General features: G+C 52.8%; 1 protein-coding gene across 1 annotated transcript in view; it reads right to left on the bottom strand.

The window, feature by feature from the left end:
- Positions 1–26,314, bottom strand: part of PRPF3 (pre-mRNA processing factor 3) — a 61,170-nt gene that overhangs the window by 19,981 nt on the left and 14,875 nt on the right. Inside the window, exons 4-9 of the mRNA XM_075331289.1 lie at positions 26,123–26,266; positions 25,846–25,929; positions 6,974–7,191; positions 6,564–6,870; positions 6,310–6,476; positions 6,151–6,233 (exon numbers count right to left, since the gene is read on the bottom strand). Of these exons, the coding sequence (XP_075187404.1) occupies positions 6,151–6,233; positions 6,310–6,476; positions 6,564–6,870; positions 6,974–7,191; positions 25,846–25,929; positions 26,123–26,266 (1,003 nt within the window). The remainder of the gene's footprint in view (positions 1–6,150; positions 6,234–6,309; positions 6,477–6,563; positions 6,871–6,973; positions 7,192–25,845; positions 25,930–26,122; positions 26,267–26,314) is intronic.

Below are 26,314 nucleotides of genomic sequence, written 5' to 3'. Positions count from 1 at the left end.
TAGACCACGGTTGGACAGCTGAAATAGTCTGCCTCGCAGTTTTGACATCTAGGATGTGGGCTGCGGATACGGTGGACTAGGAGTCCCTTGTCCACTGAAGAATGTTGAGGCGCCAAGATTGCCAGGCGGCTGAGTGTCCCGCCCTGGAAGTTGATGTAGGAAAACGCTGTCACGTTGTCCGACTGGACTCGAATGTGCCTAGCCGCCAACAGATGGTGAAGGCTTAGAGAGCTAGAAATACAGCTCTGATTTCCAGCCCATTGATCCAGAGGGCTGATTCGGACAGAGTCCAAGCGCCCTGCGCTCCACGGTGGAGATATACTGCTCCCAAGGCGGAAAGACCAGCACCCTGGTGAGGGTCACCCGGGACGGGGCCAGGAAGTCCCTGAGACAGAGTGGCCGAAACCACCACTGAAAACGAGCCGCTGGTCAGTGGCAAAGCCACCACCCCGTGGAAGGAGGGAGTTCGCGTGTACAGCGGAAAACATCCAGTCTCAGAGGACGCAGGAGAAACTGGGCAAGGAATCGCCTCCATTGACGCCACCGTCTGACCAGCACCTGTATTTGGTGTCTGATAGAACGACGTCGACCGCCAGCGGAGGGACTACTGATCGACTAAGAGCAGCTAAACAAGAGCCGACAGAGTCTCGAATTGCGTCCCTGAGAACCTCTGGTTCGAAGTCAGAGTGGACTTGAACAGAATGACAAGCCACCCGAATAGGTTAGAGTGGCGAGAGTAAGCGAAGTACTCTGCTAAGAGTCTGCACTGGATGAAGCCCCAAGAAGAAGGCCGTCCAGGGCAAACGATCACTGCCAATCCCTAGGGGTGCAGGACCCTAATCACAGCAGCCCCAATGAGAATACTCGAGGGGCCGTGGCTAACCCCAAGGGAAGAGCCACGAATTGGACCACTCCGATGGCAAAACGTAGTCAACGCTGGTGTGAAACTGCGATTGACCCCTGCAGAAAGGCATCTCTGATGCCGATGGCTGCTAGGGAATCTCCTTGGGTTCTTGATTGATCCGGTGAAAAAACACACGGAACAAGACCGAGACTCCATGTGAACACGCCACAACTGACCATGCTTGAAAAGCTAAAGATCCAGGTCGGAAGGCACCGCCCTCTTAGGGGACTAGGAATAGATTTAAACAAAAATCTCAGAACCGTTCCCAGTCGGGAACCGGTACAATTACTCCATTGGCCTGCAAGAAATGCCACGGCCTGTGAGAAGGCGGCGGCCTTGGAGCCGGGAGGAGGTGACAGAAAAAACCTGTTTGGCGGGTGGACAGAATTCCATCCTGTAGCCATGGGAGATATAATCCCGCCCCCACTGAACGGAGACGTGTTAGAACCATACGTCGCCAAGTGGAGGGAGCCTGCCACCGACCAGGAGGAGGTTGGCGTGGCTAGATAGCTCGGAGGAAGCTGACTAAGTGGCAACATCTCCTGCGGTCTTCTGAAGACGCAGCTTCAAGCCAATTGGTTCTATGAACCTAGGCCGAGCTAGAGGACGATCAGATGGAGGAACGGAAACCACCGAAACCTCAACTGATTCCTGCCCTGGACAGGTTCCCTGGTTTAGGTTTGTGGCAAGGAAGCACTCTCCCCGCCAAGAGCTTCCTAAATTTCATCCAGTTGGTTCCGAAGAGACTGGTCCCACCAAAGGGGAGCCCAGCAAGGAACCTCTATAGAGGCATCTGCCTTCCATTTCCGAAGCCACAGGAGCCTGCGGATAGCGAGGAAGTAGCAAAGACCACCGCCATGCGGTGTCCAGCATGGCAGACCTGGCAGAGGATGAAAAGACTGAAGTCTGGAAGTTCAGGCAACCGTCTTGGGCATAGAGTCCCTGTGAGGGAAAGCATCTCCTCTGAGGAGCCATCAGCCACTGACGGAACGGTCCGGGCTGAGCCACCTGAGGTGAATGAGCCCACCTTTTGACCACCATTGGTGGACAGGGGAAACACAGTCCTCAGAATCACGCTTCATGGGAAGCGACTGTCAGAGCGGACCCTGGGCTGGTCACAGGGCCTGAAAATGGTTAAGGAACACACATTGTGTTCACCTAGATAAGGTAACTCCGGCAGATTGAGGTCCAGTACAAAATTAATGTACCGTGGGATCCTTATAGAGGTGCCGTCAGCCACTGATACAACTATCCGGGCTGAAAGTCTAGACACCGGAGTGGCCACCCCTGGCGAATGAGTACACTCCTTGACCACCTCTGATGGGAGGGGGAGACAGGCAGCAGAACCCCGCTGTGGGATCTGCAGGACAGGCTGTGGGCTTGGACGCAGCGGGCTGAAAACTGGAGTGGTTAAGGAACACACTCCTCGTCCTGTTAAAGGTATACTGATGCCTTTCTGCCAGCGGGGAATACTCCCCTGATACAGGCGGATGGAGGTCCAGTACAAGTATAATGGACGCAATCCAATCAATCGCATCCGCGTCACCTACGGACGGATCAAAGTACCTAAAGTAGCGTCCGAGCCCCTGGTAGAGACATCCTCCTCATCCAGTGAGTCAGCTCGTAATCGGAGCTGCGGGACGGGGAGGACAGGGGACCCTACGTCTCCCTGTCAGGCGGACGGGGTCTGTGAGCTTTGCTGAGCAAGCAGAAAACGCCCTGAGAAGGGGGCTGCATGCTCAGCAGATGCCGGGACAGCCGACCCCTGGAAAAAAGATTCCCCCAGGGGTCAGCCACCGAAACCGGAGCAGCTGGAGGGACCATGAATGAGCCTCCAAGCTGAGGGGCCACAGTGGTTATGAGCTCGGTACAGCCGTACGAGACTACCAGCAGTGGATAATAAAAACAGCCTGCAGCCTCGCTCTGTGAGACATGCTGCAGAGGTGGGGGGCTCTGTCTAGAATGTCTAGAATACCCAAGACAGGGGTTCAGCCTGGGGAGACTCCAGGCTGAGGCACCACCACATAAGAACCATTACAGTGTGGGTCTGTGCTAGTTCAGGCAATATGAGCCTACATGCAGAACATGTAGTGTACAGCCTTGGAGCTTTGCTCCTAGTGTGAGACATGCTGCTGAGGAGGAGGTTCTATAATAAAAGAATTAACTCCTTCAGAATGCCCTGATCGTGTATAAAAGTGCACAACCAGAGGTTGTGACTTATCAGGCCGCTATTATGAGTGCCCCCCGGGTTCCAAGCCTGGACCCCCAGCCAGATCCACTCCCTCTGCTGCAGAGCAGCCAGCGCCGACCAGTGTACTAAGAACGCTGAGAAAATGGCGCCAGAGTGAGGGGGGGGGGGGCGGGGGTTAACCCAGGAGCGGGAATCGGAGGGCTAAGGAGATGTACAGGGGAGGGAATCATCTCCTCAAAAAGGAGTGTCCTCCCCTGTGCAGAGCGGCCGGCGGGCGGCGCTGCAGTGTCCCCCTGCATGACTGACATGCAGGGGAACGAAACGAAACTAGGCCGCAGCTGAAGCCGGGGCCTAGAGTTATGCATGCGGCCGAAAATCAGGCATCATCGGCGCGGTACTCAGTAAAAACCGTGGAACCGGCCGGAAACACAGTAAAAAGCAGCATTATTAAAGCAAATCACTGTCCCCTCCAATAAAAAGTGCCCCACATTGCAGAAGGACCCTCTGAATAACGTCTCTATACTTAGCTTTGAGACGCAGGGCCCAGTCCCTGGTGGGGTGGGGGTTCAGTGCTCCGTCCAGCAGGGTCCTGCCAAAGGGCTGCGGATGGAGGCCGGTCTCCTGCAAGGCAGTGAGAACCGTGTTGGCTCTAACTTCAAGCCAGAGCCCCTAAGGGATGGTGAAGGAGCGCGGCATGAAGGGATTTCTGCCCTGAAGTCAACCTTAACAGCACCCCGCCAGGGGGGTGTGAAGGGACATGCCGGGGGTCCAGTGGACCCGCTTTTCTTCCAAATCTTTAGAAAAAATTAAAAATCAAAAAAGGATGCATGTGTGTGTGTGATCCTCCTGACACAAAGCATGAAACTGGCTAGGACTGGCTAGCAGGGGGTGTATATGCTAGGAGGGAGGAGCTACACGTTTTGAGTGTAGTAACTTTGTGTGTCCTCCGGAGGCAGTAGCTATACACCCATGGTCTGGGTCTCCCATAGGAACGATAAAGAAATATATATATATAATACGTATCTATTCCGGCACCCTAAGGGGACCAGCACCGGGTGACCGGTGTGGCTTACCGACCGCTAAAAAGCAGAGTGTGTCTCCTCCAGATTCCCTGCCTTAGGCCTCCCAGAGTTGCAGAGCTCTTTCCTGGTAATCCTCCACCGGCAGAATGCCAAAAAAATGGCTGCCAGAGCTCTCTGGGGAGGAGTGGAGCCGTGGGCGGCGCTAGAAAAGTGCGGGAATCTGGGGTCCCCACAGTGATCAGTGAGGGGGGAGGAAACATACAGGATGCTCCGGCCCTCACATCCGACGTCAGGTCGGCAGTCCCGCCCTTACCCCTGACAGGCAGGCCCGGGGGCGGGAGTTTTGCTACTAGGCCGCAATGAAGCCGGGGACTAAATTTAAGCCCGCGGCTGACAAGCAGGCGCGGTCGGCGCGGAAGTCCGCCGGTCTTCACAAATCAGCAGCTGCTGCAGCGTCCGGGAAGAAGGTGCTCCATGCACAGCCCCCATGGGGACACAGAGTACCTTAGTGATGCAGGGCCCGGTCACTGAGGATGAATAGACTCCTGTCCGGCAGATTCCCACAGGGGCTGCGGAGGGAGCACGATCCCAGTAAATAGATGACCGGTCAGGATCCCACTTCTCCCAGAGCCGCTAAGGGATGGTGAAGGAAAACGGCATGAGGCTCCGGCCTTTGTACCCGCAATGGGTACCTCAACCTTAACAGCACCGCCGACGTAGTGGGGTGAGAAGGGAACATGCCGGGGGCCCCGTGGGGGGCCCACTTTTCTTCCAACCGATATAACTAATATGAGAATGCATGAGTGGATGTGTGCCTCCTTCCACACAAAGCATAAAACTGAGGAGCCCGTGATGCACGGGAGGGTGTATAGGCAGAGGGGAGGGGTTACACTTTTTAAAGTGCAATACTTTGTGTGGCCTCCGGAGGCAGAAGCTATACACCCCCAATTGTCTGGGTCTCCCAATGGAGCGACAAAGAAACTAAATATTCTCACAGATAGAAATATAAGTAAGCTAATCTGCCTCGGAGCAATCCCCAAAGATAGATAGATAGCTCCCCACATGTAAAGACTACGGTGATATAGAAAACCCTAATATATACCAGCACTTCTGATATGGAAAAATCCTGAGGTCACACAACCTCTCCCCCACTGTATCAGCACTCAGATGTTACTGTGATCCAAAAACACGAATACAAATGAGGGACTGAATTAATACCAAGCATGACAAAACACAAACCTTGCAGAATCATGGAGCTAAGTATAGAGACACTCCCAGCACGGAATTATCCTGTTCCACCAAGAACTCCACACAGACAACATAGGAATCAAGCAATAGTATCAAAGAAGAAAAAAACAAAAAGAAAGTGGAAACAATAAGCAGAGTTACAAAGACCACTTTATCTGAGAGGAGTTCTGGTAGTGAGCAGGGCTGGTTACAGAAAGTCCTTAACACACAGGAGACCATTGAGCACCGGCAAGTAATAAGAGACAACTACTCGGTTATATAGTCCAATCTGAAAGGCCTGATTAACAGTCCTCCACAGGTGTGTGGCTTTCATTCCACAAATCAACTGCATCACCAGCTCTGACCACAAAAGGGAGCCCCAAACTGGAAAACGTATTGACAACACAATCCACTGCTACTAGACAACAGAACAAGCATTAATAAAGACTTTTTCCTTGAATATATTTTTATTGTGTGTTACTTTTCCTAGGGAAAATGTTTGATGGCTTGTGCTATACACTGCAATGTTTCAGTATTTACTAAAAAAAAAAAAAAAAAAAAGGACAGTTTCCACGCATCCTGTGGCAAAGCTTGACAGAAGTACCAGCAAGGTGGGGGTCTCGGTGGGGGTCTGAAGTTGTCAGCATGCCCATAGCTGTCATGGTGGTCAAATGACATCTAGTGATTGCGATGGGCGCCCGTTCAGACAATGTGAATGTTGTAGTCCCCAGTTTCTTGACAGACAACATTATGATTGTTTCCAGTTAGGGCTGTTGGGGAAGACATGAGCTATATACATCACGTACCTGGAGGGCTGAGCTGCGCCGGATGCTCTACAAGATTCGTGATCCCATGGAATTCCTCCCTCACTGCTAAGGCTTCTGGTTTCCTTGACGTAGAAGCAGAAGGACGTCATTATTCCAGCCGTGGTAAACACCACATGAGTCACAATAAACCATACTCACAGGTCAACTCCATTCGGGAGAATGAATGAGTCCCACCACTCAAAATCTGGTATTTCTCCCTCCCGGATCTCTTTTTTGGGGGCGATAAGTGCCAGCCGAGTTGTCGTCTGGATACCGGTCTTCTTGGCCGCTTGAGATATTTCCGCTTGCAGTTTCTCCAGCTGAGCCTATCCAGTGACACAATTATCTACATTAGTACAGTAATCACCACCAGATACAGATGGACGGAACAAACAAAATAAAAGCGGCACCACCTTTGTCCTTAGTCTCTGAGCAATTTTCTCAAATTTGCCTTTGTCGTGGAACTTGAAAGAACGTTTTGTTCTTTGCGCAGGGGCAATGGACACGCGGGGGTCGAAGAAAGTGTTGGACTCCAAATCTTCTGAAGGCTTTTCCTTCAGCTGTTGCTTGAACTGCTCCCTTTTCACCGCTCGGATGTTGGCTTTCAGCGTGGGCATGCGATGGGTCAGCTCGATCTCTTTCCCTGTGGCGTCCACCGTGCGACCCTGGTCGTCCAGGATAAGAGGGGTGGGTTTTGTCTGATCCTTCAGCTCAACTTTCCTAAAAGCCAAGAAGAACCACAAACTCTTCAAGTCAAGACATTTTAAACAAGTAAAAACAAAAATTTTAAAAAATTAAAAAAAAAAAAACAAAAACCACTCACGGAGGGGCAATACCCATGGCGTGAAGGTTGGCCAATCCGACCATGTTTGTGGCTCCGATAAGACCGGGCTTCAGGGCGAGCTGAGCTTGAATCCTTGCTTGAAGTTCAGCGGCTTTCCTGGCTTTCTCTATGGCATCGTTCATGAACGTGGCAGCCTGAGAAGGCTGGATCGTGTTCCCGATGGGCGATTGTTCGGATTGAGAGGAGGAAACTTTAGACTGTAAAAGAAGGGAATTTTGTTTACTTACCGTAAATTCCTTTTCTTCTAGCTCCAATTGGGAGACCCAGACAATTGGGTGTATAGCTATGCCTCCGGAGGCCACACAAAGTATTACACTAAAAGTGTAACGCCCCTCCCCTTCAGCCCATACACCCCCCGTGCTGCTACGGGCTCATCAGTTTTGGTGCAAAAGCCAGAAGGAGGAAAAAATTATAAACTGGTTTAAAGTAAATTCAATCCGAAGGAATATCGGAGAACTGAAACCATTTAACATGAACAACATGTGTATACAAAAACAGGGGCGGGTGCTGGGTCTCCCAATTGGAGCTAGAAGAAAAGGAATTTACGGTAAGTAAACAAAATTCCCTTCTTCTTTGTCGCTCCTAATTGGGAGACCCAGACAATTGGGACGTCCAAAAGCAGTCCCTGGGTGGGTAAATAATACCTCATAATAGAGCCGTAACGGCTCCGTCCTACAGGTGGGCAACCGCCGCCTGAAGGACTCGCCTACCTAGGCTGGCATCTGCCGAAGCATAGGTATGCACTTGATAGTGTTTCGTGAAAATGTGCAGGCTCGACCAGGTAGCTGCCTGACACACCTGCTGAGCCGTAGCCTGGTGTCGCAAGGCCCAGGACGCTCCCACGGCCCTGGTAGAATGGGCCTTCAGTCCTGAGGGAACCGGAAGCCCCGAGGAACGGTAAGCTTCGAGAATTGGTTCCTTGATCCACCGAGCCAGGGTTGATTTGGAAGCTTGTGTCCCTTTACGCTGGCCAGCGACAAGGACAAAGAGAGCATCGGAGCGGCGCAGGGGCGCCGTACGAGAAATGTAGAGTCTGAGTGCTCTCACCAGATCTAACAAGTGCAAATCCTTTTCACATTGGTGAACTGGATGAGGACAAAACGAGGGTAAGGAGATGTCCTGATTGAGATGAAAAGGGGATACCACCTTAGGGAGGAATTCCGGAACCGGACGCAGAACCACCTTGTCCTGGTGAAACACCAGGAAAGGGGCTTTGCATGATAACGCTGCCAACTCAGACACTCTCCGAAGTGAGGTGACTGCTACTAGAGATAATCCTGAAGACGCTAGGATCCAGGACTCAATGGCCACACAGTCAGGTTGAGGGCCGCAGAATTCAGATGGAAAAACGGCCCTTGAGACAGCAATCTGGTCGGTCTGGCAATGCCCACGGTTGGCCGACCGTGAGATGCCACAGATCCGGGTACCACGACCTCCTCGGCCAGTCTGGAGCGACGAGGATGGCGCGGCGGCAGTCGGCCCTGAGCTTGCGTAACACTCTGGGCAACAGTGCCAGAGGAGGAAACCCATAAGGAAGCTGAAACTGCGACCAATCCTGAACTAAGGCGTCTGCCGCCAGAGCTCTGTGATCGTGAGACCGTGCTATGAATGATGGGACCTTGTTGTTGTGCCGTGACGCCATTAGGTCGACGTCCGGCATCCCCCAGCGGCAACAGATCTCCTGAAACACGTCCGGGTGAAGGGACCATTCCCCTGCGTCCATGCCCTGGCGACTGAGGAAGTCTGCTTCCCAGTTTTCTACGCCTGGGATGTGAACTGCGGATATGGTGGATGCTGTGGCTTCCACCCACAGCAGAATCCGCCGGACTTCCTGGAAGGCTTGCCGACTGCGTGTCCCACCTTGGTGGTTGATGTATGCCACCGCTGTGGAGTTGTCCGACTGAATTCGGATCTGCTTGCCTTCCAGCCACTGCTGGAACGTTTTTAGGGCAAGATACACTGCCCTGATCTCCAGAACATTGATCTGAAGTGAGGACTCTTGCTGAGTCCACGTACCCTGAGCCCTGTGGTGGAGAAAAACTGCTCCCCACCCTGACAGACTCGCGTCCGTCGTGACCACCGCCCAGGATGGAGGTAGGAAGGATTTCCCCTTCGATAATGAGGTGGGAAGAAGCCACCACCGAAGGGAGGCTTTGGTTGCCTGAGAGAGGGAGACGTTCCTGTCTAGGGACGTCGGCATCCTGTCCCACTTGCGTAGGATGTCCCATTGAAGAGGACGCAGGTGAAACTGCGCGAAAGGGACTGCTTCCATTGCTGCCACCATCTTCCCCAGGAAGTGCATGAGGCGCCTCAAGGGGTGTGACCGACCTTGAAGGAGAGATTGCACCCCTGTCTGTAGTGAACGCTGTTTGTCCAGCGGAAGCTTCACTATCGCTGGAAGAGTATGAAACTCCATGCCAAGATATGTCAGCGATTGGACCGGTGTCAGATTTGACTTTGGAAAGAAGGGAATTTTGTTACTTACCGTAAATTCCTTTTCTTCTAGCTCCTATTGGGAGACCCAGACGATTGGGGTGTATAGCACTGCCTCCGGAGGCCACACAAAGCAATTACACTAAAAAGTGTAAGGCCCCTCCCCTTCTGGCTATACACCCCCAGTGGGATCACTGGCTCACCAGTTTTAGTGCAAAAGCAAGAAGGAGGAAAGCCAATAACTGGTTTAAACAAATTCACTCCGAAGTAACCTCGGAGAACTGAAAACCGTTCAACATGAACAACATGTGTACCCGAAAAACAACCAAAAATCCCGAAGGACAACAGGGCGGGTGCTGGGTCTCCCAATAGGAGCTAGAAGAAAAGGAATTTACGGTAAGTAACAAAATTCCCTTCTTCTTCGGCGCTCCATTGGGAGACCCAGACGATTGGGACGTCCAAAAGCTGTCCCTGGGTGGGTAAAGAATACCTCATGTTAGAGCTGCAAGACAGCCCTCCCCTATATGGAGGCAACTGCCGCCTGCAGGACTCTTCTACCTAGGCTGGCGTCCGCCGAAGCGTAGGTATGCACCTGATAATGTTTGGTGAAAGTGTGCAGACTCGACCAGGTAGCTGCCTGGCACACCTGTTGAGCCGTAGCCTGGTGTCGCAATGCCCAGGACGCACCCACGGCTCTGGTAGAATGGGCCTTCAGCCCTGATGGAACCGGAAGCCCAGCAGAACGGTAGGCTTCAAGAATTGGTTCTTTGATCCATCGAGCCAGGGTGGCTTTGGAAGCCTGCGACCCTTTGCGCTTGCCAGCGACAAGGACAAAGAGTGCATCCGAGCGGCGCAGGGGCGCCGTGCGGGAAATGTAGATTCTGAGTGCTCTCACCAGATCTAACAAATGTAAATCCTTCTCATACCGATGAACTGCATGAGGACAAAACGAAGGCAAAGAGATATCCTGATTAAGATGAAAAGAGGATACCACCTTCGGGAGAAACTCCTGAATGGGGCGCAGCACTACCTTGTCCTGGTGGAAGACCAGGAAGGGAGCCTTGCATGATAGCGCTGCCAGCTCAGACACTCTCCGAAGAGATGTGATCGCTACCAGAAAAACCACTTTCTGTGATAGTCTAGAAAGTGAAACCTCCCTCAGAGGCTCGAAGGGCGGCTTCTGGAGGGCAACTAGTACCCTGTTCAGATCCCATGGATCTAACGGCCGCTTGTACGGGGGTACGATATGGCAAACCCCCTGTAGGAACGTGCGCACCTTAGGAAGGCGTGCCAAACGCCTCTGAAAAAAGACGGATAGCGCCGAGACCTGACCTTTAAGGGAGCCGAGCGACAAACCTTTTTCTAACCCAGATTGCAGGAAAGAAAGAAAGGTAGACAAAGCAAATGGCCAGGGAGACACTCCCTGAGCAGAGCACCAGGATAAGAATATCCTCCACGTTCTGTGGTAGATCTTAGCGGACGTGGGCTTCCTAGCCTGTCTCATGGTGGCAACGACCCCTTGGGATAATCCTGAAGACGCTAGGATCCAGGACTCAATGGCCACACAGTCAGGTTCAGGGCCGCAGAATTCCGATGGAAAAACGGCCCTTGGGACAGTAAGTCTGGTCGGTCTGGTAGTGCCCACGGTTGGCCGACCGTGAGCTGCCACAGATCCGGATACCACGCCCTCCTCGGCCAGTCTGGAGCGACGAGTATGACGCGGCTGCAATCGGATCTGATCTTGCGTAGCACTCTGGGCAAGAGTGCCAGAGGTGGAAACACATAAGGGAGCCGGAACTGCGACCAATCTTGCACTAGGGCGTCTGCCGCCAGCGCTCTTTGATCGCGAGACCGTGCCATGAAGGTTGGGACCTTGTTGTTGTGCCGGGACGCCATGAGGTCGACGTCCGGCCTTCCCCATCGGCGACAGATTTCCTGAAACGCGTCTGGGTGAAGGGACCATTCCCCTGCGTCCATGCCCTGGCGACTGAGGAAGTCTGCTTCCCAGTTTTCTACGCCGGGGATGTGAACTGCGGATATGGTGGAGGCCGTGGCTTCCACCCACATCAGAATCCGCCGGACTTCCTGGAAGGCTTGCCGACTGCGTGTCCCCCCTTGGTGGTTGATGTATGCCACCGCTGTGGAGTTGTCCGACTGAATTCGGATCTGCCTTCCTTCCAGCCACTGCTGGAAGGCTAGTAGGGCAAGATACACTGCTCTGATTTCCAGAACATTGATCTGAAGGGTGGACTCCTGCTGAGTCCACGTACCCTGAGCCCTGTGGTGGAGAAAAACTGCTCCCCACCCTGACAGACTCGCGTCTGTCGTGACCACCGCCCAAGACGGTGGTAGGAAGGATCTTCCCTGTGATAATGAGGTGGGAAGAAGCCACCACTGCAGAGAGTCCTTGGCCGTCTGGGAAAGGGAGACTTTCCTGTCCAGGGATTTTGACTTCCCGTCCCATTGGCGGAGAATGTCCAATTGAAGTGGGCGCAGATGAAACTGCGCAAACGGAACCGCCTCCATTGCCGCCACCATCTTCCCGAGGAAGTGCATGAGGCGTCTTAAGGAGTGCGACTGATCTTGAAGGAGAGCCTGCACCCCAGTCTGTAGAGACCGCTGCTTGTCCAGCGGAAGCTTCACTATCGCTGAGAGAGTATGAAACTCCATGCCAAGATACGTTAGTGACTGGGTCGGTGACAGATTTGACTTTGAGAAGTTGATGATCCACCCGAACGTCTGGAGAGTCTCCAGTGCAACAGTCAAGCTGAGTTGGCATGCCTCTTGAGAGGGTGCCTTGACCAGTAGATCGTCCAAGTAAGGGATCACAGAGTGTCCCTGAGAGTGCAAGACTGCTACCACTGCCGCCATGATCTTGGTGAACACCCGTGGGGCTGTCGCGAGACCAAATGGCAGAGCTACGAACTGAAGATGGTCGTCTCCTATCACGAAGCGTAGAAAGCGTTGGTGCTCTGTAGCAATCGGCACGTGGAGATAAGCATCCTTGATGTCTATTGATGCTAGGAAATCTCCTTGAGACATTGAGGCAATGACTGAGCGGAGGGATTCCATCCGGAACCGCCTGGCGTTCACATGCTTGTTGAGCAGTTTTAGGTCCAGAACAGGACGGAATGAGCCGTCCTTTTTTGGCACCACAAAGAGATTGGAGAAAAAACCTTGACCTTGTTCCTGAAGAGGAACAGGGACCACCACTCCATCTGCTCTTAGAGAAGTCACCGCCTGCAGAAGGGCATCTGCTCGGTCGGGATGTGGGGAAGTTCTGAAGAACCGAGGCGGAGGCCGAGAACTGAACTCTATCCTGTACCCGTGAGACAAAATGTCTGTTACCCACCGGTCTTTGACCTGTGGCAGCCAAATGTCGCAAAAGCGGGAGAGCCTGCCACCGACCGAGGATGCGGAGGGAGGCGGCCGAAAGTCATGAGGCAGCCGCCTTGGAAGCGGTACCTCCGGTTGCTTTCTTGGGGCGTGAGTGAGCCCGCCAGGAATCAGAGCTCCTTTGCTCTTTCTGAGTCCCTTTGGACGAGGAGAATTGGGGCTTGCCCGAGCCTCGAAAGGACCGAAACTTTGACTGCCACTTCCTCTGTGGAGGTTTGCTTGATCTGGGCTGGGGTAAGGAGGAGTCCTTACCTTTGGACTGTTTAATGATTTCCGCCAATTGCTCACCAAACAGTCTGTCTCCAGATAATGGCAAGCTGGTTAAACATTTTTTAGAAGCAGAATCTGCTTTCCATTCCTTTAACCACAAGGCCCTGCGCAAAACTACAGAGTTGGCGGATGCCATTGAGGTACGGCTCGTAGAGTCCAGTACCGCATTGATAGCGTAGGTCGCAAACGCAGACATTTGCGTAGTTAGGGACGCCACTTGCGGCACTGCTGGACGTATGAGAGAGTCCACCTGTGCCAGACCAGCTGAAATAGCTTGGAGCGCCCACACGGCCGCGAATGCTGGAGCAAACGACGCGCCGATAGCTTCATAGACAGATTTCAACCAAAGGTCCATCTGTCTGTCATTGGCATCTTTAAGTGAAGCCCCATCCTCCACTGCAACTATGGATCTAGCTGCAAGCCTGGATATTGGAGGGTCCACTTTTGGACACTGGGTCCAGCGTTTGACCACGTCAGGGGGAAAAGGATAACGTGTATCCTTAAGGCGTTTAGAAAAACGCTTGTCCGGATAAGTATTGTGTTTCTGGATGGATTCTCTGAAGTCAGAGTGGTCCAGAAAAGTACTCAATTTACGCTTGGGATACAGGAAATGGAATTTCTCCTGCTGTGCAGCTGCCTCCTCTGCAGAAGGGGCTGGGGGAGAAATATCCAACAGCCTATTGATGGCCGCTATAAGGTCATTTACCATGGTGTCACCATCTGGCGTATCCAAATTGAGTGCGGCGTCAGGACAAGACTCCTGATCACCCACCTCTGAACCATCATATAGGGACCCTTCTCGCTGAGACCCTGATCCGCGTGATGACGTGGAGGGTCTCTCCCAGCGAGCTCGCTTAGGCGGACTGGGACTGTCATCGGAGTCAGAGCCCTCAGCCTGTGATGCCTGGGACCCCCTTGAAGTACGGATTAGTTCCAACTGAGGGGGACCGGGGAACATAGACACAGCAGTGTCTATGGTCTGAGCCACTGGCCTGGACTGCAAGGTCTCCAGGATTTTTGTCATAGTCACAGACATTTTATCAGCAAAGACTGCAAATTCTGTCCCCGTCACCGGGGCAGGGTTCACAGGCGACTCTGCCTGGGCTACCACCACAATAGGCTCTGGCTGACGAAGTGCCACTGGGACTGAACATTGCACACAATGAGAGTCGTTGGAGCCTGCTGGTAGATTAGCCCCACATGCTGTACAAGCCGTGTATACAGCCCGTGCCTTGGCACCCTTGCGTTTTGCGGATGACATGCTGTTGTCTCCTCAAAGCAATATAGGGTGTACAGCCAAGAAGCGACCTTACAGTGCAGTATATAAATATATCTGGTACAGCGAAAAATATAACACTGTGGCACTAGTGGGGCCGCACGTATGTGCTGCTTACCGCCCGCTTAGCGCGGGTGTGTGGTCGCCAGAAACCCCTAGCCTGGGTCCCCCAGAGCCTGCGTCCGTTCTCCAGCCAGACTGCATGTGTATAATGGCTGCCGGCGTCCTGGGGAGCTGCAAGCCTGGGGGCGGGCCTAGGGCGTGCACAGAGAAAAAGCGCGAAGCCTGTGTCCTACTGTGCTCAGTGAGAGGGCTGGAGCATGTAAATCGTGCTCCAGCCCTCGGCGCTGCCGATTGAACAACGTCTCTCCCCTACCCTGATTGACAGGGTGGGGGGCGTTAACGAAGCGGAGCTAGGCCGCAGAAGACCGGGGACTAAAGTTAGAAGCGCCGCCGCCGTAAAAGCGCGGTCGGCGCGTCCCCGGCGCACTACAAGTCGCAGCTGCGCCGCCGCTCCAGGGGCGGTCGGCGCGGCGATCCACACACATAAAGTCCCCCAGTAATCTGCAGGGACTATAAGCCCAGCGCACAGCGCTACAGTCCCCGGCGCACTAGCACACCCAGCAAACCTGGGGTGTGCGTGGCCTGCCATACGGGGACACAGAGTACCTGAAAGTTGCAGGGCCTTGTCCCTGAACGGCACTCCCGCTCCACATCCAGCAGGTTCTATGGGTCTGTGGATGGAGCCCGGCCTCAGGGCTTGGTGGCCGGTAAGATCCCACTTCCTCAGAGCCCCTCAGGGGGATGGGGAAGGAAAACAGCATGTGGGCTCCAGCCTCCGTACCCGCAATGGGTACCTCAACCTTACAAACCACAAGTGGGGTAAGAAGGGAGCATGCTGGGGGCCCCATATGGGCCCTCTTTTCTTCCATCCGATATAGTCAGCAGCTACTGCTGACTAAACAGTGGAGCTATGTGTGGATGTCTGACCTCCTTCGCACAAAGCAGAAAACTGGTGAGCCAGTGATCCCACTGGGGGTGTATAGCCAGAAGGGGAGGGGCCTTACACTTTTTGGTGTAGTTGCTTTGTGTGGCCTCCGGAGGCAGTGCTATACACCCAATCGTCTGGGTCTCCCAATGGAGCGCCGAAGAAATTGATGATCCACCCGAAACTCTGGAGAATCTCCAGAGTAACGTTGAGGCTGTGTTGGCATGCCTCTTGAGAGGGTGCCTTGACCAGCAGATCGTCTAAGTAAGGTATCACTGAGTGACCCTGAGAGTGGAGGACCGCAACTACTGTAGCCATGACCTTGGTGAAAACCCTTGGGGCTGTCGCCAGGCCGAACGGCAGTGCCGCGAACTGAAGGTGTTCGTCTCCTATGGCGAAACGCAAGAAGCGCTGATGCTCTGGAGCAATTGGTACGTGGAGATAAGCATCCTTGATATCGATCGATGCTAGGAAATCTCCTTGGGACATTGAGGCGATGACGGAGCGGAGGGATTCCATCCGGAACCGCCTGGTCCTTACGTGTTTGTTGAGCAGTTTTAGGTCCAAAACAGGACGGAAGGACCCGTCCTTCTTTTGAACCACAAACAGGTTGGAGTAGAAACCGTGACCCTGTTGCTGAAGAGGAACCGGGACCACCACTCCTTCTGCCTTCAGAATGCCCACCGCCTGCAGAAGAGCCTCGGCTCGCTCGGGAGGCGGAGATGTTCTGAAGAATCGAGTCGGAGGACGAGAGCTGAACTCTATCCTGTAACCGTGAGACAAAATGTCTCTCACCCAACGGTCTTTTACCTGTGGCAGCCAGGTGTCGCAAAAGCGGGAGAGCCTGCCACCGACCGAGGATGCGGTGTGAGGAGGCCGTAAGTCATGAGGAAGCCGCCTTGGTAGCGGCACCTCCGGCGGTCTTTTTAGGGCGTGATTTAGACCGCCATGCGTCGGAGTTCCTCTGATCCTTCTGAGGCCTTTTGGACGAGGAGAATTGGGACCTGCCCGCACCCCGAAAGGACCGAAACCTCGACTGTCCCCTCCTCTGTTGGGGTGTTTTTGGTTTGGCCTGGGGTAAGGATGTTTCCTTTCCCTTGGATTGTTTGATGATTTCATCCAATCTCTCACCAAACAAACGGTCGCCAGAAAATGGCAATCCAGTTAAGCACTTTTTGGAAGCCGAATCTGCCTTCCATTCCCGCAGCCACAAGGCCCTGCGCGTATTGCCACCGAATTGGCGGCTGCAACCGCCGTACGGCTCGCAGAGTCCAGGACAGCATTAATAGCGTAAGACGCAAATGCCGACGTTTGAGAGGTTATGGACGCCACCTGCGGCGCAGACGTACGTGTGAGTGCGTCAATTTGCGCCTGACCAGCTGAGATAGCTTGGAGTGCCCATACGGCTGCGAATGCTGGAGCAAAAGACGCGCCGATAGCTTCATAGATGGATTTCAACCAGAGCTCCATCTGTCTGTCAGTGGCATCCTTGAGTGAAGCTCCATCTTCCACTGCAACTATGGATCTAGCCGCCAGTCTGGAGATTGGAGGATCCACCTTGGGACACTGAGTCCAGCCCTTGACCACGTCAGGGGGGAAAGGGTAACGTGTATCCTTAAGGCGCTTGGAAGAAGGGAATTTTGTTACTTACCGTAAATTCCTTTTCTTCTAGCTCCTATTGGGAGACCCAGACGATTGGGTGTATAGCTACTGCCTCCGGAGGCCACACAAAGCATTACACTAAAAAGTGTAAGGCCCCTCCCCTTCTGGCTATACACCCCCAGTGGGATCACTGGCTCACCAGTTTTAGTGCAAAAGCAAGAAGGAGGAAAGCCAATAACTTGGTTAAACAAATTCACTCCGAGTAACATCGGAGAACTGAAAAACCGTTCAACATGAACAACATGTGTACCCGAAAAAACCCAAAAATCCCGAAGGACAACAGGGCGGGTGCTGGGTCTCCCAATAGGAGCTAGAAGAAAAGGAATTTACGGTAAGTAACAAAATTCCCTTCTTCTTCGTCGCTCCATTGGGAGACCCAGACGATTGGGACGTCCAAAAGCTGTCCCTGGGTGGGTAAATTAATACCTCAAGTTAGAGCTGCAAAACAGCTCTCCCCTACGAGGAGGCAACCGCCGCCTGCAGGACTCTTCTACCTAGGCTGGCGTCCGCCGAAGCGTAGGTATGCACCTGATAATGTTTGGTGAAAGTGTGCAGACTCGACCAGGTAGCTGCCTGGCACACCTGTTGAGCCGTAGCCTGGTGTCGTAATGCCCAGGACGCACCCACGGCTCTGGTAGAATGGGCCTTCAGCCCTGATGGAACCGGAAGCCCAGCAGAACGGTAGGCTTCAAGAATTGGTTCTTTGATCCATCGAGCCAGGGTGGCTTTGGAAGCCTGCGACCCTTTGCGCTTACCAGCGACAAGGACAAAGAGTGCATCGGAGCGGCGCAGGGGCGCCGTGCGGGAAATGTAGATTCTGAGTGCTCTCACCAGATCTAACAAATGTAAATTCTTCTCATACCGATGAACTGCATGAGGACAAAAAGAAGGCAAAGTGATATCCTGATTAAGATGAAAAGAGGATACCACCTTCGGGAGAAACTCCTGAATGGGGCGCAGCACTACCTTGTCCTGGTGGAAGACCAGGAAAGGAGCCTTGGATGACAGCGCTGCTAGCTCAGACACTCTCCGAAGAGATGTGATCGCTACCAGAAAGGCCCCTTTCTGTGATAGTCTAGAAAGTGAAACCTCCCTCAGAGGCTCGAAGGGCGGCTTCTGGAGGGCAACTAGTACCCTGTTCAGATCCCATGGATCTAACGGCCGCTTGTACGGGGGTACAATATGACAAACCCCCTGCAGGAACTTGCGCACCTTAGGAAGCCGTGCTAGACGCTTTTGAAAAAAGACGGATAGCGCCGAGACTTGCCCTTTAAGGGAGCCGAGCGACAAACCTTTTTCTAACCCAGATTGCAGGAAAGAAAGAAAGGTAGGCAATGCAAAAGGCCAGGGAGACACTCCCTGAGCAGAGCACCAGGATAAGAATATCTTCCACGTTCTGTGGTAGATCTTAGCGGACGTGGGCTTCCTAGCCTGTCTCATGGTGGCAACGACCCCTTGGGATAATCCTGAAGACCCTAGGATCCAGGACTCAATGGCCACACAGTCAGGTTCAGGGCCGCAGAATTCCGATGGAAAAACGGCCCTTGGGACAGTAAGTCTGGTCGGTCTGGTAGTGCCGACGGTTGGCCGACCGTGAGATGCCACAGATCCGGATACCACGCCCTCCTTGGCCAGTCTGGGGCGACGAGTATGACGCGGCTGCAGTCGGATCTGATCTTGCGTAGCACTCTGGGCAAGAGTGCCAGAGGTGGAAACACATAAGGGAGCCGGAACTGCGACCAATCTTGCACTAAGGCGTCTGCCGCCAGAGTTCTGTGATCGCGAGACCGTGCTATGAAGGTTGGGACCTTGTTGTTGTGCCTGGACGCCATTAGGTCGACGTCCGGCCTTCCCCAGCGGCTACAGATTTCCTGAAACACGTCCGGGTGAAGGGACCATTCCCCTGCGTCCATGCCCTGGCGGCTGAGGAAGTCTGCTTCCCAGTTTTCTACGCCGGGGATGTGAACTGCGGATACGGTGGAGGCCGTGGCTTCCACCCACGTCAGAATCCGCCGGACTTCCTGGAAGGCTTGCCGACTGCGTGTCCCTCCTTGGTGATTGATGTATGCCACCGCTGTGGAGTTGTCCGACTGAATTCGGATCTGCTTTCCTTCCAGCCACTGCTGGAAGGCTAGTAGGGCAAGATACACTGCTCTGATTTCCAGAACATGGATCTGAAGGGTGGACTCCTGCTGAGTCCACGTACCCTGAGCCCTGTGGTGGAGAAAAACTGCTCCCCACCCTGACAGACTCGCGTCTGTCGTGACTACCGCCCAAGACGGTGGTAGGAAGGATCTTCCCTGTGATAAGGAGGTGGGAAGAAGCCACCATTGCAGAGAGTCCTTCCGAAAAGGATACTTTCCTGTTCAGGGATGTTGACTTCCCGTCCCATTGGCGGAGAATGTCCCAATAAGAGAACGCAGATGAAACTGCGCAAACGGAACCACCTCCATTGCCGCCACCATCTTCCCGAGGAAGTGCATGAGGCGTCTTAAGGAGTGCGACTGACCTTGACGGAGAGTCTGCACCCCAGTCTGTAGTGACCGCTGCTTGTGCAGCGGAAGCTTCACTAGCGCTGATAGGGTATGAAACTCCATGCCAAGATACGTTAGTGATTGGGTCGGTGACAGGTTTGACTTTGAGAAGTCGATGATCCACCCGAACGTCTGGAGAGTCTCCAGCGCAACATTCAGGCTGAGTTGGCATGCCTCTTGAGAGGGTGCCTTGACAAGTAGATCGTCCAAGTAAGGGATCACAGAGTGTCCCTGTGAGTGCAAGACTGCTACCACTGCCGCCATGACCTTGGTGAACACCCGTGGGGTTGTCGCCAGACCGAATGGCAGAGCTACGAACTGAAGATGGTCGTCTCCCATCACGAAACGTAGAAAACATTGGTGCTCTGTAGCAATCGGCACGTGGAGATAAGCATCTTTGATGTCTATTGATGCTAGGAAATATCCTTGAGACATTGAGGCAATGACGGAGCGGAGGGTTTCATCCGGAACCGCCTGGCCTCCACGTGCTTGTTGAGCAGTTTTAGGTCCAGAACGGAACGGAAAGAGCCATCCTTTTTTGGCACCACAACCAGATTGGAGGAAAACCGTGTCTTGTTCCTGAAGAGGAACAGGGATTACCACTCCTTCTGCCTGCAGAAGAGCATCGGCTCGGTGGGGAGGTGGGGACGTTCTGAAGAATCGAGTCGGAGGACGAGAACAGAACTCTGTCCTGTGCACGTGGGCACAATGTCCCTCACCCACCGGTCTGTGACCTGTGGCAGCTAAATGTCGCCAAAGGCGAGCGAGTCTGCCATCAACCGCGGATGCGGAGAGATGAGAGAGCTGAGAGTCATGAGGAGACCGCCTTGGTAGCGGTTCCTCCGGCTGCTTTCCTTGGGCGTGATTGAGCCCCCGGAAACTGAGCCCCTCTGAGGCTTTTCAGCACTTCTGGACGAGGACAATTGGGACCTGCCCGAGCTTGGGAAGGACCGAAACCTCGACTGTCCTTCCAGGACAGCATTAATAGGGTAAGTCGCAATGCAGACATTGCGAGGTTACGGACGCCCCTGCGGCACAAATGTACATATGCTCAAGACCAGCTGTGCAAGAACAGCTGAAAAGCTTAGGGTGCCCATACGGCTGTAAATGCCGGAGCAACCGACACGCCGATAGCCTCATAGACAGATTTCAACCAGAGTCCATCTGTCTGGCATCTTTAAGTGAAGTCCCATCTCCACTGCAACTATAGCTCTAGCCGCAAGCCTGGAGATTGGAGAATCCACCTTTGGACCCTGGGTCCCGCGCTTGACCACGTCAGGGGGAAAAGGATAACGTGTATCCTTAATACGTTTGGAGAAAACGCTTATCTGGTAAGCGTGGTGTTCCTGGACTGCTTCTCTGAAGTCAGCGTGGCCAGAAAAATACTCAATATACGTTTGAGCTACTGAAATGGGACTTCTCCTGCTGTGAAGCTGACTCCTCCGCTGGGGGAGCTGAGGGAGAAAGATCCAACATTCCATTGATGGACGCTATAGGATCATTCCTTATGGCGTCACCATCCGGTGTATCCGGATTGAGAGCGTTGTCAGGATCAAAGTCCTGATGAGCTACGTCTGCCTCATCATACAGAGAGCCTCCTGGGACCCCCCCCGGGGAACCGATTTTATTCCCAATGAGGGTGGCCAGGGAGCAATGATTTGCCCATGGCCTGTCCGGACTGCAAGTCTCTATCCCATTGCAACTCCATCCCTGTCCTTGGACAGGGTTGACAGGTGGTTCCTTTGGCCACGTCTAGTAGAGACCCCGGCTGACCAAGTGCTCCAGGGGAGCATTGCACACAATGGGGTTCAGTGCCGTGGAACAGTAAAAACAGCATCGAAAGCCTGTGTTGCTTATATGCTGCTGCCGACTAGCCATCTAGGACATAGAGCCAATAATGGCGACCGTACAATGCAATGTATAGCATACAAGCATAAAGTACAATGAACACTGCAGCACATGCAATACAAGCAGCATAGAAAGCCTGTGCCTTGGCACCCCTGCTTTTCTGCCGCTGTAGACTAGCCATCTAGGGGAATATAGCCCAGAATATCGACCATACAGTGCAATGTATAGCATACAAGCATAAGTACAAATGAACACTGCAACCCCTGCAATACAAGCAGCCTAGAAAAAACCTGTGCCTCAGCACCCCTGCTTTTCTGCTGCTGTAGTCTAGTCATTCTAGGCGAAAATAGCCCAGACTAGCGACCGTACAGTGCAGTGTATAGCATACAAGCATAAATACACATGAACACTTCAGTACGTGCAATACAAGCAGCATAGAAAGCCTGTGCCTTAGCACCCCTGCTTTCCTGCTGCTGATGTGTCGCCATCTAAGAGGGCATATAGCCAAAGATAGCGACCTATGCAGTGTAAGCATAAAAATACAAATGGACAACTGCGGTATTTAGTGGGGTCAGCACTTCAGGTGCCGCTTACCGCCCGCCTATAAGCGGGTGTGTGGTCGCCCTAGTCCTGTGCCTGGTTGCCCAGAGTCCGATCTCTCAGCTCGGACTGCAGGAATGGCTGCCGGCGTCTTCTCCAGCTCGTGTGAGTAGGGGCGGGCCGTGGGCGTGCCCCCAAGTCAGAGCGGGAAACCGGCGTCCCACAGTGTCCAGTGAGAGGGCTGGAGCATGTAAATAAGGCTCCAGCCCTCGGCGCTGCTGATTGTACAGCGTCTCTCCCCTACCCTGATTGACAGGGTGGGGGCGGGAACGAAGCGGAGCTAGGCCGCAAAAGCCGGGGACTGGATTTATAAGCGCCGCCGCCGTAAAAGCGCGGTCGGCGCAAAGTCCCCGGCGCACTACAAGTCCCAGCCGCGCCGCCGCTCCCGGAGCGTCCGGCGCGGTAGTTCCCCATACATAAAGTCACTCAGCTAGGCTGCAGTGACTGTAACCCTTTACTGTCCCCGGCGCACTAGCACACCCAGCAAGTCTGGAGTGTGCTGTGCCTGTGTGTACGGGGACACAGAGTACCTGAATGGTGCAGGGCCATGTCCCTGAACGGTACCCAGCTCCGTATCCAGCAGGTTCAATGGGTCTGTGGATGGAGCCCGGCCTCAGGGCTTTGGGGCCGGTAAGATCCCACTTCCTCAGAGCCCCTCAGGGGGATGTGGAAGGAAAACAGCATGTGGGCTCCAGCCGCCGTACCAGCAATAGGTACCTCAACCTTACAAACCACAAGCGGGGTGAGAAGGGAGCATGCTGGGGGCCCTATATGGGCCCTCTTTTCTTCCATCCGATATAGTCAGCAGCTACTGCTGACTAAACAGTGGAGCTATGCGTGGATGTCTGACCTCCTTCGCACAAAGCAGAAAACTGGTGAGCCAGTGATCCCACTGGGGGTGTATAGCCAGAAGGGGAGGGGCCTTACACTTTTTAGTGTAATGCTTTGTGTGGCCTCCGGAGGCAGTAGCTATACACCCAATCGTCTGGGTCTCCCAATGGAGCGACGAAGAAAAACGCTTATCTGGACAAGCTCGGTGTTTCTGGACTGCCTCTCTGAAGTCAGAGTGGTCCAGAAACATACTCTTTGTACGCTTGGGAAACCTGAAACGGAATTTCTCCTGCTGAGAAGCTGACTCCTCCACTGGAGGAGCTGAGGGAGAAATATCCAACATTTCATTGATGGACGCAATAAGATCATTCACTATGGCGTCCCCATCAGGAGTATCAAGGTTGAGAGCGGCTTCAGGATCAGAATCCTGATCAGCTACCTCCGCTTCATCATACAGAGAGTCCTCTCGCTGAGACCCTGAACATTGTGATGATGTCGAGGGGATTTCATAGCGAGCTCGCTTAGTCGGTCTGGGGCTGCGGTCCGTGTCAGAGACCTCACCCTGGGATCCATGAGACACCCTGGGAGGACATTGCTGTTCCAACTGAGGGGGACCAGGGGGAAATGATTCCACAGTGCCCATGGCTTGAGATGCCGGCCTGGACTGCAAGGCTTCTAATATCTTAGCCATAGTCTCAGAAAGTCTTTCAGTAAAAACTGCAAACTCCGTCCCTGTCACTTGGACAGTGTTAACAGGTGGTTCTCCCTGGGCCACCCTTAGCAGAGACTCCGGCTGAGAAAGTGCCACAGGGGCCGAGCATTGCACACAATGAGGGTCAGTGGAACCTTCCGGCAGTATAGCCGTACATGCTGCACAGGCAGCATAGTAAGTATGTGCTTTGGCACCCTTGCTATTTGTGGACGACATGCTGTTGTCTCCTCTGAGCAATACAGGAGGGTATATAGACAAAAATCAACAGTGCACCATACAGTGTAAAGTATAGTCTATAATCATATAATCTATAAGTACACTTCTGCACTAGTGGGGCCAGCACCACAGGTGCTGCTTACCGCCTGCGCAAAGCGTTTGTGTGGGCACCAGAATTCCTGCCTGGGTCTCCCTGAGCTTGTCTCTCCTCTCCAGCGTTAGCAGAGCTGAGAGGAATGGCTGCCGGCGTCCTGAGGAGAAGAGGGAGCCGTGGGCGTGACCCAGAAAAGTGCGGGAACTGGTGCCCCACTGTGCAGAGTGAGGGGGGTGGAGTATGCAAAGCATGCTCCAGCCCTCAGTGCTGCCGTCCTGTACAGCGTCCCGCCTTTCCCCTGACTGGCAGGGCTGGGGGCGGGAAGAAAAAGAGACTAGGCCGCAAAAGCCGGGGACTCGAGTTATAAGCGCGGCCACCGTATAAGCGCGGTCGGCGCGGAAGTCCCCGGCGCACTAACAGTCCCAGCCGCGCCGCAGTGATAACCATGGCAGCGGCGGTCAGCGCGGCAGTCCCCCTACACGAACACACTCAGCGACGCTGAAGTGTGTAATGGCACAAACTCAGTCAGCGCTGCTGTCCCCGGTGCACTAGCACACCCAGCAATGCTGGAGTGTTGCTGTGCGCGGTCCCCACGGGGACACAGAGTACCTCAAAGTAGCAGGGCCATGTCCCTGAACGATACTCGGCTCCTATCCAGCAGGGTCCTCAGGAGCTGTGGATGGAGCACGGTCTCCTGTGCCTGGAGACCGATGGGATCCCACTTCACCCAGAGCCCTAATTGAGGGATGGGGAAGGAAAGCAGCATGTGGGCTCCAGCCTCCGTACCCGCAATGGATACCTCAACCTTAACAACACCGCCGACAAGAGTGGGGTGAGAAGGGAGCATGCTGGGGGCCCTGTTATGGGCCCTCTTTTCTTCCATCCGACATAGTCAGCAGCTGCTGCTGACTAAGCTGTGGAGCTATGCGTGCATGTCTGACCTCCTTCGCACAAAGCATAAAAACTGATGAGCCCGTAGCAGCACGGGGGGTGTATAGGCGAAGGGGAGGGGCGTTACACTTTTAGTGTAATACTTTGTGTGGCCTCTGGAGGCATAGCTATACACCCCAATTGTCTGGGTCTCCCAATTAGGAGCGACAAAGAAATAAAACATGGCGAGATGACTGCTGGCTCTTACCCTCAGTATAACTGAGGCTGCATTCAGATGGTCCGAGTACAGACCAGCCACTCTCCTCACCAGAGCCCAAAGGCCTCATATATTCCTATGAGGCTGTTGAGTTTCGAAAAAATATATATTTCAAATTTTTTTTTCCCTACATATTTAAGAGAAAATAAAATAAATTATATATTGAAGAATTGATTTTACTAAAATGTTAAAAAAAATACATAAAATTCTAAAAATTTCTTTTTTTCTGTTAAATATTAAAAAAGTGAAAAATATAAATATTCAAGAATTTAAATTAATGATTATATATATATATATATTATATATATATATACACACACACACACACACACACACACTGTACATGTGTGTATAATATTGCAAAAAATAGAAATGTGTTGAAATTATATATGACTATATATATTTACACATATATCTATCTATCTATCTATCTATATCTATATATCTATCTATCTATATATAGTTATCTATATCTATCTATATATATCTATATCTATCTATATCTATAGATATATCTAATTTACTCTCTCTACATATACACACACACACTATATCTCTCTCTATGTATAATATAGATGATATATATAATATTTAATATTTAACAGAAAAAAAGAAATTTTTAGAAATAAAATTATATATATATATTAGTAAATAATGAATAAAAAAAAAATAATATTTCTCTCTCCATGAACCTATGAACACACCCGCCCTATTATTGCTGACGTGGACTAAGTAGTAGCAAGGTGGCTAGAAAAATAGAGAAGGTAGAAACAAAGCAGCGATATCATGGAGAATCTTATTTTCCAGGACAGCAGTTAATAAGGGTAGGTGCTGTATACCGTACCGTCACAGGGGGAGGACTGACGAAGCTCAGCTGTTTTTTCCTCTCCTCTATCTGTCTGGTGGCGGCTTCCATCATCTGCTTGATCTGTAAAGCAGAAGCCGGGTATCACTTTATGTTCCACAATAGCATTTGGCAGCAGACAGACTCCACTATGAGCCACATCACAAAGGTGGACAGTTGAAGGGCAACTCAGCGGACTGTGAGGAGCTCGTGCCTGCTGAGTCGTACCAATGTCTGAGAGACGAGTAGCTGGGTGCTATCAATATAAAAGCCCTACCTGCAGCTTGGTCAGCATGCCTGGGCTCTCAGTAGGGGGACCAGGGATCACCTCCGGATCCTCTACTTCTTCAAATCGCGGGACTCGCTTTTTCTTTGCATTAGAAGAATCCTTTGCAAGATCTGGATCGTCCCCGAAAACTTCCTAATAGGGGAAAAAAAAAAAAAAAGTTGTAGTGAGTGAAATACTTCC

Source organism: Anomaloglossus baeobatrachus, chromosome 12 (assembly GCF_048569485.1).
Source record: "Anomaloglossus baeobatrachus isolate aAnoBae1 chromosome 12, aAnoBae1.hap1, whole genome shotgun sequence".
NCBI classification, from domain to species: Eukaryota; Metazoa; Chordata; class Amphibia; order Anura; family Aromobatidae; genus Anomaloglossus; species Anomaloglossus baeobatrachus.
This window is presented reverse-complemented; position numbering and strand designations above follow the sequence as displayed.